The sequence below is a fragment of the Epinephelus lanceolatus genome, chromosome 2 (genome assembly GCF_041903045.1).
Source record: "Epinephelus lanceolatus isolate andai-2023 chromosome 2, ASM4190304v1, whole genome shotgun sequence".
NCBI lineage: Eukaryota > Metazoa > Chordata > Actinopteri > Perciformes > Serranidae > Epinephelus > Epinephelus lanceolatus.
The window spans coordinates 43666056-43682500 of NC_135735.1; the positions used below are offsets into that span (position 1 = coordinate 43666056).

General features: G+C 43.2%; 1 protein-coding gene across 5 annotated transcripts in view; it reads right to left on the reverse strand.

Annotated features, from left to right (window-relative positions):
- Positions 1 to 16445, reverse strand: part of dpy19l3 (dpy-19 like C-mannosyltransferase 3) — a 111141-nt gene that overhangs the window by 63296 nt on the left and 31400 nt on the right. For all 5 annotated transcript variants that reach the window (XM_078161869.1, XM_078161874.1, XM_078161870.1 and 2 more), the window contains 3 exons: positions 4214 to 4337; positions 3891 to 4025; positions 1069 to 1200 (listed from right to left, as the gene is read on the reverse strand). In XM_078161869.1, coding sequence (XP_078017995.1) covers positions 1069 to 1200; positions 3891 to 4025; positions 4214 to 4337 — 391 coding nt within the window. The remainder of the gene's footprint in view (positions 1 to 1068; positions 1201 to 3890; positions 4026 to 4213; positions 4338 to 16445) is intronic.

Genomic DNA, 16445 nt, shown 5'->3' on the forward strand with positions numbered 1-16445 from the left:
TGCATGTGAATAAAACTTGTTCTCTTGTTGAAATTAAGTAAATCATATGAATGAAAGTTGAGCTGAGAGACTCAGACAACTGAAACTGATGTGAAACAACAACTGCTGGTCTTGCTAAACCTCGAAAACACACTGTCCACTTGTGATAATTGAGTCATTTTACAGAGTGATGTTTCTTTTATTTGACAAATGATGCTTGGCTGAGCACAAACACCAGCCTGCACATCAACCAGACAGCAGCCAACACTTTCATTTTTGCCATTAATATTAATTAGCTACATCTGAAATAATTTGCTGTCAAAGGAGTTTTTTATTTACACTAGTAAAAGATTTAAATAAAGTGCAGTCTGTTGTCTGGCAAATGAAGAGTTGATAATGCTGCAGTTTTTTAATAACATTTATTTTAATGTTTGGACTTGGAATGAGATCAAATCAAGGCTGTCAAAAATCAAGTCTGAGGTCACCAGAATCATAATTCAACATTGACTGGTCAGAGTCATGTGAGTCACGTCCACACCTCTTGAACATATTAGAATGGGTTAAACATGCCTGTTTTTAATGAAAACGTCTCACCATAGGAGCATGTGTTACAGTATACAAATTATCTAAAGCCACAAATGAAATCGTTCTCTCCAATTTGTGATTCTCAACCTTCCTCCATCTTTCTCTCCATTCCACTTTCATCCTGTCACATTAAATGTTTCTGTAATTGTTACTGTGATAAGATCTGATTTAACTAAATTACATTTAGACCTGACAGGAAAATGTGTCCCCAGCATACAAATTGGAATTAACTTCTGCAGAAGCAGACTGCAGCACAGGCCTCTTCACATCATGCAGGTTAATCTTCCATCTGTGTTTTGTAAACAAGCTACCACAACTGTCTGGATCTTTCTCTGTGGGAAGCTGATACACTAACAGTGTTATATTAATTTTCAGCGTTCCCAACTCCTGCCTTTTCCGATTTAGAACTTTTACTTTAATTCTCTGTATTCATTACTCTCTCTATCTCTCTCACACACACACACACACACGCACACACACACACACACACACACACACACCAACCTGGCAGTGTCTGATGAAGAGCGCAGCTACGATGAAGCTTAGGACCAGTGATCCCAGTATCATGGAGTTACAGAACTGGAGGAGCCACACACTCAGCAGACTGCTCACTTGAACCAGGTACATAGTGGTCACCTAGAGAAACACATACATAGTGTTATGAAACTTAAGCCAGTATCCTACATGTCACATGGCTGCAGACACCAGCAAAAAAAAAGTATACTGTTGGGGTTTCCATGAACTTACAAGTTGTAACACTGCATCATAGAGCTATTCAAGTCCACAAATTTAATTTAGTTTTGGCCATTAGTGGAGATATGAAATGGAAACCTCCAAACATCAGACATAAATCTCAAATGTTTCATCTTTGGAATAGACTTGTGAAGATGTCTGATCAGACACTGACTAAAAAGATATTTAATTTAGGACAATTTGCACGGTCATCTCTGGGCTAATGTGTTGAAATACTTATTTTATTTGAACACTTTGTCATTAATTTTCCAGAACAAGTTACTTTGTGATATTAAGAAGATTAGGATCAAAATGTTTCTCTTGTACGCCTCTGCGAACCAGTCAAGTTGCACTTAAAGTTTACATTTTGCCCCCAGCAGCACAGAAGATCTATACAATCAGCACAGTTTTAGGGTGGACACCTAAGATTAGCTTCACTAATTCAGTATCTGACCAAATGTCTCTTCTTCTGTTTCTGAGCTCCTGTTCCTAAGCTGAATGACATTGAGTAATGGCCAGAAAAGTGTTTTTGCAGAATATTATGATGTAAGAGTAAAGTTGACCTTTGACCTTTTGGATATATAATGTCATCACTTCATCATTTTATACTATTAGAGATTTGTGTGAAATTCTGTCATAATTAGCATACAAATTCCTGGGCTACGGCCAAAACATGTTTTGTGTGGTAAAAGTAACCTTGACCTCTGACCTTTCACCACCAAATTCTAATCAGTTTATTTTTGAGTCCAGGTGGATGCTTCTGTCAAATTTGAGGAAATTCCCACAAGGCCTTCTTTAGATATTGCATTCACAAGAGTGAGACAGACGCAAGGTCACAATGACCTTTAGCCTGGTAAGACCATCCTGATGACGTGAGCTCAACATGCAGGAGTGATCGCCTCGACAGACAAACTCCTTCAGCCAGTCAGCATAACAAAACACCAGGGAACATCTTCACCACCAACAGAGCCAGGTGATAAATCACGTTTTTGACAAATCCAGACAGAAGAACGGTGAAAATGTCTCTTCCTCTGAGAAACTCTGCAGGTGCATATTCTTGTTCTTTTTTAATTGTTCCTATTGACTCTATTTCTGCAGTACCTTCACTTGTTGCTGTGTTTACTCTAATAACATTAGAGTTAGCGCTTTCTGCTTCGGAAGCTGCCGTTACTGCTCTGCAAGCTGCAGTTTGCATTTCACTTAATCAACTACAATGCAGTTCCTGATTGGCTGCTTACATTGTCAACTATGGTGCGGATCCCTGATTGGCCCCAATTGGAATTTAATTTCTGGAAATGAGGTAACACAGAGTCCAGACTGATACAGAGACCAAAACAGAATGTTGAGCTCACATCATCAGGATGGTCTTACCAGGCTAATTTGACCTTTGACCATCAAAAGATAATCAGTTCACCCTTGAGTCCAAGTGACATTTGTGCCAAATTTAAAAACATTCCCTCAAGGCATTCTTGTGATATCACTTCTACAAGAGTGGGATGTACAGATGAACAACCCAAAAACATTGTGACTCTGTCCCAAAATTGCAAACTTACTACAGTGTAGAACTTGATGTGAAGTATGATTAAACAAAAGACAAAAGATCTCTATGGGCACAGTTACGCTCAGGAACATTACCATCAGCTCCTGAAATCGGCAGCTTTGCTTCCACTCAGACACAGGCAGACTTCTTTTGTTGTGAGCGAGATAAAATTGAGAATTAAGTTCATTTTACTGAGGAAATTTTGAGGAAATAAGGATGTGCTTTAAAGTAAAATGACATCAATTATGTGGATTACTTCTGGCTGGATGACTGTGAAAAACCTGAGTTGTACTTCAGAAAAGGAATCTTTTTTGTGGCAGATTTTATTCACGAAGCTTGGGATAGAAAAATATTTTGATTAAGACTGGGTTTTAAAGGTCTAGTGTGGAGGATTTAGTGGCATCTAGGGGTAAGATTGCAACATTGCAAGCATGTAGAAGAACTATAGTGGAAAACACAACAACGCCATTGGCCCTATCTAGAGCCAGTGGGGGTTTTTTTTGTTTGTTTGTTTTGGGCTGGGAAACAATATGGCGGACACCATGAGCTGACACCAGAGGACCAGCTCTGTATGTAGAAAAACAGCTCATTCTGAGGTAGTAGAAACACAATGATTCTTAGTTTCAACTAATAAAAGCATAGGTATAAATATTATAAAACATTTCTGCCAATATGTCCCCTAAATCCTACACACTAGACCTTTAAAATAACCTGTAATTGTATATTAAAATGAAATGTTTAACCACTGCAACTGTACTTTTGGTGTCTTGAAAACCCATGAGGGTTAGGAACTTAAGGTCAATCAATCAATCAATCCATTAAGTGTATAGTATAGAAATTCCTCCTACCAATGGCAAAGAGAGGTGAGAAGAGGGAAGAAGTTGTTACTGAGTGCTTAAGTTACAGCACTAAAGCAACCACTTATTTAGCTTATGCACTTGCCAAGCAATATTCATTCAGCTGAATCGGCACCATTTTGGGGTCCAGTATCCAGTTCGCATTATATTTCCATGGAATTGATTCTTTAGGAATCTGGTCTGTCTTGTAGCCATACCTGTGTAGTTGTTAAAAAGTCGACACAGTCCAGAGTGTATATGATGAGAGCCTGAACAAGCAGGATGAACTGGTTGAACTGCCACGTTAGACAGAAACAGAACGTTGTCACGTACATCAACCACACCATCACCTTCTGAGGAGGGAAACACACACACCAGCACACTGGGATTAGATACTTAAACATGTCACCAACTGCATATATATGCATTCCTGCTGTTCTGCTGCCTCCTTCAGAGATGGAGGATTTTTAAGCAGACGGATTGGGTGTCAAGGCCAATCGATGTGCTCAATAGCTTTGATTTAGTGTGGGTTTGTGTGTACCTGCTGTAAGGAGGTGAGCTGAGGCCTGAGGTAACAGGTGATAGCGGCAACCTGCAGCGCTAGGAAGGGTAAAGACCAGTTCTCTCTGAGGGAGATGGTGAACTCCACGCGAGTGGTATCTACCCTGATAGGAGGGAGAGAGAGTAAAGGAAAATCAATTTTAAAAGTCACATAATATCAAAATGTCCAACTCAAAACCAAGAACTAAACAAAGTAAAACACACTGCACTGTTACAACTTCCTGTGGTTAGTGCTGACGCTGTAAAACAACCACAGGAGTTAAGACAAGGTGAAGGGTTGACAGAATAGCCAGAGGCTGACAGATCAAAGTGAATGTCATAGTCTGTGGTCTCCACAGCTGTTGTACAGCCTGACTGCAGTGGGCATAAATGAGCCCCTGAAGCACACTGTTTTACACCTGGGTGAGATGACCTGGTGACTGACTGAGCTGTTCATCTGCCACAGCTCATCATGTAGTGGATGAGAGGCATTATCTAGGAGGGTTTTGATTTTGTCACTGACTACAGACTGTCCAGTTCCAGCCTGACCACAGAGCTGACCTTCCTGAGTAGCCTGTTGAGTCTGCTGGCCTCACCAGCCTTGATGCCTCCTTGCCAGCAGACCAGGCCCATCATGATACCAGAAATTTTGTAATTGATACCAATACCAGTGAAATCTCAGGACTCTCAATACCCTATTCAAAACAAAACAATAAATACCATATACTTAACCATAGACTCCTTTACAAAAACCTAGGGATGCGCGAGATTAGTCTGAGTTGTCTAAACGATTAAACATCTGCCCCCTTGCTAGTCGGCACCAGAAATATTAGATGGTCAAACCAATAAGTGTTTTATTCATGTACAAGGCAGCTTAAAGGACAACTTCGGTATTTTTCAACCTGGGCCCTATTTCCCCATGTGTATATGTGCGTATGATTCATAGGTACAACTCGTTCTAAAATTGGTTCAGTATTGAGGGAGGCGGATGCAACCGGAGCCGCGAAACAAGCTAAAACGGTAACGGGGGCAAATACGTCCCGTATAAGTTTGCGCATTAAAAGTGCTTTTTTTGGCCACTGACCGGTTCAGATCGCCAGTGCTATGAGTGGAGTCAGCTGTCAGTCAGTGTTGGAGCAGAGAGGGGGAGGGCGGCCTCGCTTGGTACTGTAAGTGAGTATGTGTGTATGAAGTGTGTGTTTTTTTCACCACTGACCGGTTCAGATTGCCAGTGCTATCTCTGTAAATAGCATATTAACTTAGCCTTTCCCTTACCTCTGGGCTGTGTGATGTCACGATCTTTGTTCCACTGTGTCTGTAGCTCTCTCTGCTCGTGGGACAGCCGTTTTCTTGAGGAAGAGGTGTTTCGGGATTGGATGTCTTCTCTTCCTTCGGCTGGCAGTAGTCATCTTGGGAGAAGTGAGCACTGCAGACCCAATGGTCTGCAAGGCGCAGTGTCTGGAGAGGAGTGTTAGCATCCATTTGTAGCACAACTAGCCACAACTTCAGCATCTCGCCGTCCGACAAAGGCAGCCTGTGAAAGCTGTACGGGGTGTTGCGTGACATCCTGTCCTTGCGTTCGGGAAAAAGGCCCGTTTATGTGAGCACTCCAAAAACTCTGGTAACACTCCAGGGGGTAGCATGTAAAAGACTCTGTCCCAAACTCTGACTCTTCTAGCGTAACACACACACACTTCATACACACATACTCACTTACAGTACCCAGCGGGGCCGCCCTCCCCCTCTCTGCTCCAACACTGACTGACAGCTGACTCCACTCATTTACACTCACCACTGCCCCAGGGCCGCTACAATATGCTATCTACAGAGATAGCACTGGCGATCTGAACCCGTCAGTGGCCAAAAAAAGCACGTTTATACGGGACGCATTTGCCCCCATTTCTGTTTTAGCTCGTTTCGCGCCTCAATACTGAACCAATTTTAGAACGAGTGGTACCCATGAATCATACGCACACATACACATTGGGAAATAGAGCCCAGGTTGAAAAATACCGAAGTTATCCTTTAACTGTCATGCAGCTGCCCACCACTAGTGGGGGCTACAGAGCAGTCAGATGGCAGTCCCCTTCCCCGCGATAATGCAAGACTAAACTGAAGTTTTAAAACAGCACGGTGGAAAATTGGAGAGATGTCCTCTCGCAAAACCAGTGCATCTGTGCGGTCGTTCTGTGTCAAGGAGGCAGGCTTGCCGCTGCCTGTCATTCATTTCATCCCATCCCACACTTCCTTCATACTGTTCTGTCCCATTTTGACCTCAATCTTCTCCCTGTAGTTGTTTTTGACCTGTCTCAGTTTCCTCTTTACCTCCTAGCAGTACACTGCAGTATACAAGGTTCCAGTGAGTTTCAAGTGAAATACTAATATGCCTCCAACTCTGCTGTTGTCTTTTTGATCATGGTAAGTTTTCCGAAGTTGTAAAAAATTCAACATTTTGGGAAATATGCTAATTCCTTTTTTGTTAGAGTTTGATGAAAATGCTGATACCACTCTCATGTCTGTAAGACTGCAAACAGGGGAAAACAGCTAGCCCGCCTCTGTCCAAAGATAACAAATTCTGACTGCCAACAACTTCGAAAGTTGACTGATCAACACACCATCTCATTTAATCTGCACACAAATAGAAATGCAGGATATGACAAGTTGTGATTTTACAGGATTTACATGCTGTAAACATGTTTTGGACGGTGACTTCCAGGAAGACTGTCTTTGTCTTTCACATACATAAATGTTGATGTTACTTCAAAACAACACAGCAAGCTGCTCATTTCCAGTTTGACAGTCTCCTTTCTGTCACCGGCTACTGCAGACAGGACACAGATTTAGTATGTGTGCAAAGGATCAAATCTTTAACCAATTCAGTACAACAGACTGAATCATTTACCAAGTGTTTACTCCTCTAATACCAGAATAAAAGCTTCAGTAGGCGTTACTACCAATAATAATGACAAGCCCTTGATGGCATTGGCTGGTGTTGAAGTGCACATGTTAAAGGCACACTTCACCAACAATTTGATCATTTGTATGCCAATTACTCACTCTGTGTTATGTTGAATTTGTGAAGAAAACCTCTGTTTGTTTTTTTTTGTTTTGTTTTTTTGCATGCCTCTGTTATGAACAAAAATTCGAGAAAATTCTTGATTAATTGAAGTCATTGGGGACCGTGTTCAACAATAGCAAAAATACATATCAAAACATCCAGTTACAAACAACAACTCGCGCAGTATAATCCAAGTCTCATTTATCCAGCGAATGCTCAGTACTCCCAACACACATGCATTTTTTCTAAGACCTTACTATTTAAAACACGAGTGCACACACCTGCTCAGGTGTGCTACTGATCTGTACTTTTTTATGCAAGTATTTTAAATTGCAAGTGAAAATGTAGCAAAAAAATGCTTCCAAAAGTTTGGAATGAAACGTTTGGATTTATTTGCATTTTTTCGTTTCGTCTCGTCTCGTCGTCCTCCGCTTATCCGGGTCCGGGTCGCGGGGGCAGCAGCCTCAGCAAAGAAGCCCAGACAGTCCTCTCCCCAACCACCTCTGTCAGCTCTTCCGAGGGAACCCTGAGGCGTTTCCAGGCCAGCCGGGCGATGTAATCCCTCCAGCGTGTCCTGGGGCGGCCCCGAGGTCTCCTCCCGGTTGGACATGCCCCAAACACCTCCCAAGGGAGACGTCTGGGAGGCATCCTTACCAGATGCCCAAACCATCTCAACTGGCTCCTCTCGATGTGGAGAAGCAGCGGCTCTACTCCAAGTCCCTCCCGGATGTCCGAGCTCCTCACCCTATCTCTTAGGCTGAGCCCAGCCACCCTGTGGAGGAAACTCATTTCGGCCGCTTGTACTCGCGATCTCGTTCTTTTGGTCACTACCCAAAGCTTGTGACCATAGGTGAGGGTTGGAACGTAGATCGACCGGTAAATCGAGAGCTTCGCTTTCTGGCTAAGCTCCCTCTTCACCACAATGGACCGGTTAAGCGTCCGCATCACTGCTGACGCCGCCCCAATCCGCCTGTCAATCTCCCGCTCCATCCTACCCTCACTCGTGAACAAGATCCCGAGATACTTAAACTCCTCCACCTGAGGCAGGACCTCCCCCCCGACCTGGAGTGGGCAATCCACCCTTTTCCGGCTGAGGACCATGGCCTCAGACTTGGAGGTGCTGATTCTCATCCCAGCCGCTTCACACTCGGCTGCGAACCGTCCCAGCGAGAGCTGGAGGTCACTGTTCGATGGAGCTAGGAGGACTACGTCATCCGCAAATAGCAGGGACGAGATCCTCCCGTCACCAAACCTGACACCCTCCACCCCTTGGCTGCGCCTAGAAATTCTGTCCATGAAAGTTATGAACAGAACCAGTGACAAAGGGCAGCCCTGGCGGAGTCCAACCCTCACCGGGAACAGGTCTGACTTACTGCCAGCCACGCGAACCAGACTCGTGCTCCTTCAGTACAGGGACTGGATGGCCCTTAGCAGAGGGCCACCAACCCCATACTCCCGGAGCACCCCCCACAGGATGCCCCTGGGGACACGGTCATAAGCCTTCTCCAAATCCACAAAACACATGTGGACTGGTTGGGCGAACTCCCATGCCCCATCCAGCACCCTGGCGAGAGTAAAGAGCTGGTCCACGGTTCCGTGTCCGGGACTAAAACCACATTGCTCCTCCTCAAACCGAGGTTCAACTATCGACCGGACCCTCTACTCCAGCACCCTGGCGTAGACCTTACCGGGTAGGCTGAGGAGTGTGATCCCCCTGTAGTTGGAACATACCCTCTGGTCCCCTTTCTTGAAGATGGGAACCACCACCCCGGTCTGCCACTCCAGAGGCACTGCCCCCGATGTCCACGCAATGTTGCAGAGGCGTGTCAGCCGGGACAGCCCTACAACATCCAGAGCCTTGAGATATCCAGGGCGAATCTCATCCACCCCCGGGGCTCCGCCGCCGCGTAGTTCCTTCACTACCTCGGCGACTTCTGCCCCCGAAATTGGACGACCCGCCCCCGAGACCCCCGGCTCTGTTTCCTCACTGGAATACGTGTTGGTGGGATTGAGGAGCTCCTCAAAGTATTCCTTCCACCGCCCGACAATGTCCCCAGTTGACGTCAGCAGCTCCCCGCCCCCACTGTAAACAGTGTGAGCAAGTTGCCGCCCCCTCCCCCCCCACCCCCCTGAGGCGCCGGATGGTTTGCCAGAACCTCTTTGGAGCCGATCGATAGTCTTTCTCCATGGCCTCACCGAACTCCTCCCACGCCCGAGTTTTTGCCTCCGCGACTGCCACTGCTGCGCTCCGCTTGGCCCGCCGGTACCTGTCAGCTGCTTCTGAAGACCCACAGACCAACCATGCCCTGTAGGCCTCCTTCTTCAGCCTGATGGCTCCCCGTTAATAACAATTTTTCCTAAGTAATTAATGCCTGAATCATAACTGGCTGAATAAATCAGTTGAAAGATTTTTGTATTTTAAAAAAAAAAAAAAAAAAAAAACTGTTTAGGGCCTCTGAGGCCTCTCTCACCCCTTGGTTTTGTCTCTTTTAACGCAGCTAGAGGCGAGTGAGTGGTGGCTTATGCTGCTGGAGCACCACCTTACACTGTGATGTTCCTCAAGAAAGGGAAATTGGTTTCCAAAACAGAAAGGGAAGAAAGAAAAGAGAAAGAAAGCAAACTGAGAGGAAACAGCTTCCTACTGATTTTTTTCATAAGGACTGCAGAAGAACTAAAGGACAGGCATTTTTCAGCAGTTGTGGGAGGCTCTACAGAGGCACACATTTCCTGGCTGCAAGGTCGTTAATTAGGTCACTATGACAGCTTCTGAGCGAGTTGTGCACTGATGCTGATGTTCCTGTCCCTTGTTGAACGCAGGTATGTTTTAATGAGCTTAAGTTTCAAAAAAGATCGCTCAGCAGGGGGAGCTGACAGAGTTAATAACTGTTATAATCACCTGCAAGTGTGAGCACACCGCTCAGCCCGGTGCTGCTGCTGCACTGTTCACTGAACCCTGCAGCAGCACAGCTCAAACCATGTTGTGTCCGAGAGGGCCTTGTCTGAGAGAGTTAATGCAATACATAAGATTTTGACTGATGATAATCATACTGGGCTGTTTTGCTGCTCCCTCTGAGACTGGTGCCCTACGCACAGCATGCAATGCGTTTGCCCCTAGGCTATAAGCAGGTGAAGAAGCTGGTATCAATTCTGTATGGTTCATGTTTGGGTACAGTTGTTGGCTCAGTTATTTAAAAAAAAAAAAAAAAAAAAAAAAAAGGCACAGAAACTGCTTATTTATTGGGCTCAGAATTTGGTACTATGCCCCTGAAACAAGACACTTTCTCTGACTTTCATATGAGTTATCAACCGGTTTGATTACATTTCTAAGATAAAAAAAACAGCTCCATGTAACTAACTGCACTTGGTTTACTACATAAAACTACTTAAGCCTGTTCACATGAGAACAAATCATGATGGATCCAATGAAGTTTCCTATCAGTTTTGTCATTTACTGAATGAGGACACTTGAATTCATATTTGGCACACACGTTTCTGATTTTGCAGGTGAAGTGCTGTGCTGGTGTTTCATCCTCTAAGCAGCTCGCATTAAAGAAGGATCAGGGAGGCTTGCAGTTTAGCAGCATTTTTTTTCTTTTATTTAACCACAAGGGGAAAGAACACATCTTTAAAAACATTCAAACCCAACATAAAAGAATTAGAATCTATTAAATTGCCTCGTTCACTCAAAATGTTGCAGCTAAAATGGTTCATTAAAATGATTTATTTTCGTGTAGAAGAAATCATGACTCAACGTGACCTTTACTGCACTGCTGTCTTAATGAGGACCCTGTGCATGCTTAATCTGTTAATTCATTTCATAAAACGTCTTACAAAGTGAAACAAAAAGATATGTATTTAATAAAAGCTTATGACTACTCTAAAAGTGGGATACTACTTTAAAAAGTGATTTCTAAAAATGGGCAAGAAAAAGGAAAGCTGTCTTTTTTTGTTTTGTTTTCCAGAATGCGAGACAAAAATATGATCTGGGACACATGAATTTTGCATGCAACTATGAGACTGTTTCAGGAGATTTCTCTCCTGTAATAAACACATTCCTCCATGGGAGAAAATAATGTGATTATCAAAGCGTACAAGGAAATACATAATTTCGGCAAAATATCAAAGGTTGACCACTAATGATTATAAATATAATTTTTCAAAAGACGGAAAAAGTGTCTACTTTTTGGAAATGTCAGAAAATGGTATCTTAAGTATTACAGCAAATACTAAGACTTGACAGCCCTCTGAGCTGTATGGCACTTTCTCTGTTATATCTTAAAATAGCAGGTAAAAAAAGGCCATTATGGGGAATTACAAAAAACACTAGCTTCTCAGACACAGCACTAACAGCTAACAACTATCAGATTCAAAGATGCTTAACTTAAATAAGATGGGGGCAACACTGGAACAGAAGTACTACTGAATCCCCCAACAGGACTGCATGAATGATCAAAAACTTGTGGATGTATTTTCCAAATGTTTTTTTAGTTGATAAAGTTTAAGGGGCGGCACGGTGGTGTGGTGGTTAGCACTGTCGCCTCACAGCAAGAGGGTTGCCGATTCGATCCCAGGTGTGGGAGCCCTTCTGTGTGGAGTTTGCATGTTCTCCCCGTGTCAGCGTGGGTTCTCTCCGGGTACTCCGGCTTCCTCCCACAGTCCAAAGACATACAGACAGGGGACTAGGTTAATTGATAACTCTAAATTGTCCATAGGTGTGAATGTGAGCGTGAATGGTTGTCTGTCTCTATGTGTCAGCCCTGCGATAGTCTGGCAACCTGTCCAGGGTGTACCCTGCCTCTCGCCCAATGTCAGCTGGGATAGGCTACAGCCCCCCCGCTACCCTCAAGAGGATGAAGCGGTTAGAAGATAAAGTTTAAAGATGCCCTGCGGCGTTTTCTTGTAAACGAAGTTTTGATTTACATTGACTGTTACTAACCAATGCATTGTTTGTATCTCTAAGGTTTGACAAATACAAAGTATTAATTTCCCACCACATAAGACATTACAAACACAATTTCTCCTGAAAGTTTGAAACCTGCATTGTTTACACCTTTGCTTACTTGCTTGCAGTCTTTTCACTACAGAAATGCTATAATTAAGTAAGCAGGAAGATGTCTGAAGTGACTTTCAACTGAAAAATAACTTTTTAAGATGTCTGATTCTCACCCCCAAGTGGATAGTGCCAGCGCCCAGGGCTTGACGCTAACTTTTTTCCCAAGGAGCACATGTGCTCCTAAGTTGAAAAAGTAAGGAGCGCACAAAGAACTTTAGGGGCACTATGTAAATTGATCAAATAATGTGTTTTCCGTAATAAACGTGATGCAAATAGACATTTACAAGCAAAATTATTTCATGAATTTGTATACAAAATGTACAGAAAGGTAAAATCATCAAGTTTTGAAAAAGTATTGCAATTTCATTTTGTCTTTAATGTTATTATCTTATATATATTATCGTTGCAATATGATTATCTTATATAATGTTAATACTATCCTAAAACATTCTCCAGCTCTTCTGAAACTCTGCAGGACTTATTTCCACCCTGCCCAGCAGCGGTACCGTGGCGAACAGTCCCTAACTGCGGGGAGAACAGAGCAGGCTTCGCCGGAGGTCCACCACTTTTCCCGGTCCCTCTTCTCTGCTACACTTTGACTTATTCAATAACCCCGTTCACCCTGACTGTATATATTCTGTTTGTGTAAATTTTGTTTACAATATATATATATGTATGTATATATATATATATATATATATATATATATACACATATATAATTTACGTTTATGTTTGTTAATAATTCCTGTTTATTTAACTATATATTTGTTAATACTATTGTTTAAATTTCTTATATTTTCATGTATCTTTCCTGTCTTGCAAGGAGCACCTGTAACATAAATAATTTCCCCTCTGGGATCAATAAAGTATTTCTGATTCTGATTCTGATTCTGATTATTCCCACCCAGCCGACAGCCTGGCCATGGAGAATGGTTCCTAAATGCGGGGAGAACGGAGCAGGCTTCCTCAGAGGTCCGCCGCTTTTCCCAGTCCCTCGTCTTCGCCACACTTTGACTAAAGCCTCTTTCACACAGAGCGTGATTTTTGCGGCACCCACCACAGGGTAGGGCGCAGAGCAAGTGGAGAGCAAGGCGCACAAGACAGGATTTGAGGGAGTACAGGCTCGTTCAGGAGCTACAGCTCTATGGTGACCGCTTCCGTGTCTACTTCAGGCTCTTCTCTGCTATTGCACGTGCCGAGGTGTCGTCACAGCGCGTTACAGTGACGTTAAAAAAATTTCAATTCAAGTGCAGGCTGGCGGCGGCCGTGGCACGTGCCCTCTCGCGCGCCACTCAGCTCAGCGGCAGAGCGGTGCACTCTTGCGCCGCGGTAGCACATACACAATGAATGGGTTCGTTGGCGGAGGTCTGCGCTTTACGCGCTCTGTGTGAAAAGGGCTTTATTTCCACCCAGCGGTACCGTGGCGAACGGTCCCTAACTGCGGGGAGAACGGAGCAGGCGTCACCGTAGGTCCGCCGCTTCCTCCACACTTTGACTTATTTCCACACTGCCGACAGTGGGACTTATATTCATTGTGCCGACAGTGGCTTGGAAAACCGCCCATAACCGTGTCACACGGGGAAGAGGGAAAGCTGCTGGAGTTCCTCCAACATTTGTGGTTAGATTATCATATTTTTTTATTGACAAAAATATAGGCTGCTTCGGCTGATTTTTTTATGAGCACATGTGCCCCTAAATATTTTTTACAGTTCGCACACACCTATTTTTAGTTGCAAATGTGAGTGAAACCCTCGCACTGTCAAGCCCTGCCAGCGCCTAGGGTTGGGATCCGGATCCGGTTCTTTTTTGGAACCGGGTCCAAAGTTCCGGTTCCGGAACCGGTTCCATCACATTTGGCGTAACGGTTCCTGCAAACAGTTCCTAAATTGTAATAATAAAAAAAAAAAAAGTCACATGCATTTCCATTAGACTGCATATCCATTAGGCCGCATATTTCTGTCCGAACCCGACCAAGCCTGACATTATCTAATCACTAAAGCACTGAGTTTGTGTCACACAGTTGTCATGGTTACAGGCTATTTAACAGGCCGGGTGTGCTCAGCGGAGAGGGAGACCTCCGTGTTTGAGACAGGAGCAGGCGGCGGGAAGATAAAATAGGAGACACCTGTCTCCCTCTTTTATTTTATTTTCAGCGTTTAATCAAGGCGGAGGCTGGCGGCGGGAGGTCCGCTTCCAGCGAGGGGAGCTGTAGAAACAAACAGCCAATGTGTGTGTGTGTTCTGTTCAGGTGTTGTCACGTAAATAACCAAGCATGAATGCATATAAGTATTTTTTATTACATTGCTGTGGTTAATTTGAGGTAATAGTGTTACTGTAGAAATCAGACAATCACTTTTTGTTGTTATATATTCTCAGGGAGATGATACAAGCTCTAAATCTGAAATACACACCACACACAAATGTGTATTTTCATCTAATTGTACTGTGCAACAGTTAGAATAAAGTTTTTGTATTTGTATGATTGCATTTGTATTTATTATATACTTGTTTAAGTATAGCAAGTATAATTAATATAATGTAGGAATCGGTAAGGAATCGGACCGTTAAGAAGGAATCGGTAAGGAATCAGAATCGTTAAAATCCTAACAAGTCCCAACCCTACCAGCGCCCCATGTACAGAGGCATTGCCTCCCTGCAGCGGCCGAGGGTTCAAATCAGGCTCATGGCCCCTTGCTGCATGTCAGTCCCCACTCTCTCTCTGTCTCCCCATTTCACTCACTGTCCTGTCATTAAAAGCAAAAAGCCCACAAAAATAATCTTAAAAAAAAAAAAGATGCAAGAATTAATTTAATGAGTTTAAAGACCTACTATGCTTTTCCTTATTTTCCTTCAAATATATCATGTTACAATGTCAGATAGTGATATTTAGTGTGTCAAAAGTTTAAAATAATGAGGTAAACATACGTAAAAGTAATCCCTGTGAGCAAAACCTCACAGAATAATCTGTTACTGCTACTGCAAGAGTTTACATTACATAGTCCATACTGCTAAATGCCACTACACGCTAACATCAGGGAAATCCTGGTTGCCAATCTTGTTAATATGTCACTGACTTTTGATCACATTCCTGCTGGAACATGGTCATGTGAGAATGTTGGTATAGAAGCTTTGGATGGTGATTTTTCAGGGTGGTATAATTTTGTTACATTCAATGACAGTGCAGAGAAACCGAGATACAGAAGACCCAAAAACTGACCACTCAGAGCCAACTGGGCCTTTTTTGGGAGAGGGATAAAAAGACAGGTATTAAAACTTCCGGCAAAGAGAGAATGAGGAAAATAAAGTGTTTTTTTTCCCAATAAAGCATGAAAACATGTTCTAGTTGAAACCTTATGCCTGGTTCACACTACACGACATTTTTGTCCATTCTGACAGTCTCTATGTCACATTAGGTGATTGCAGAGTCATAAAATCGTGCCGTGACTTGGCCGACAGACATGACAGACTACATGATGGTCCACACCAATCATCCCCGGAAGTCTTTCACGATGTATGTGATGTCAATGGTTATTCTTGTCCTATTTTTATTAGAATTACTGTTATTTCAGTCACTGCCTGTTCATGTGCCAGCTGAAATGTTATTGTAGTAACATAAAAAGGGCTACCAGGTGACAGGAGCTACATTTGAAGTATGCAAACATACAAGTCACTGAATCCTACACAACAAGTTCCTGCAAATTTTTCACAATAAAAGCCTATTTAGAAATGAAGGGATTCTCTCAACCAAAGTTATAAGGGGCTTTTAATTTGAAACAGACACAGGAAGTGTTGAGTTCGAAATGACTTTATCAAGGCAAACGGGGGGCGGATAAAAAGTAAAACTAGAAAAATACAGAGGGAATAATAAATACTAGAAACAGCCTGTTTATAATGTCTGTGTCAAATGAGGCTGGTAGCCTCTGCAGTTGTGGTAAGTAAAAGCCACTATTTTTTAATTTTCTTACTTTATGTCCATCTCAAGTATGAAGAAGTAACATTGTTTGCTAGAATAATGCTAATGACAGTACTCACTGGGTTGATAAAGTGCCTCTGCTGTTTCACACCATAATTTTTCCCCTTTCTCTGTCATGGTAAAATCCCTACAGGAACTATCTTAAAG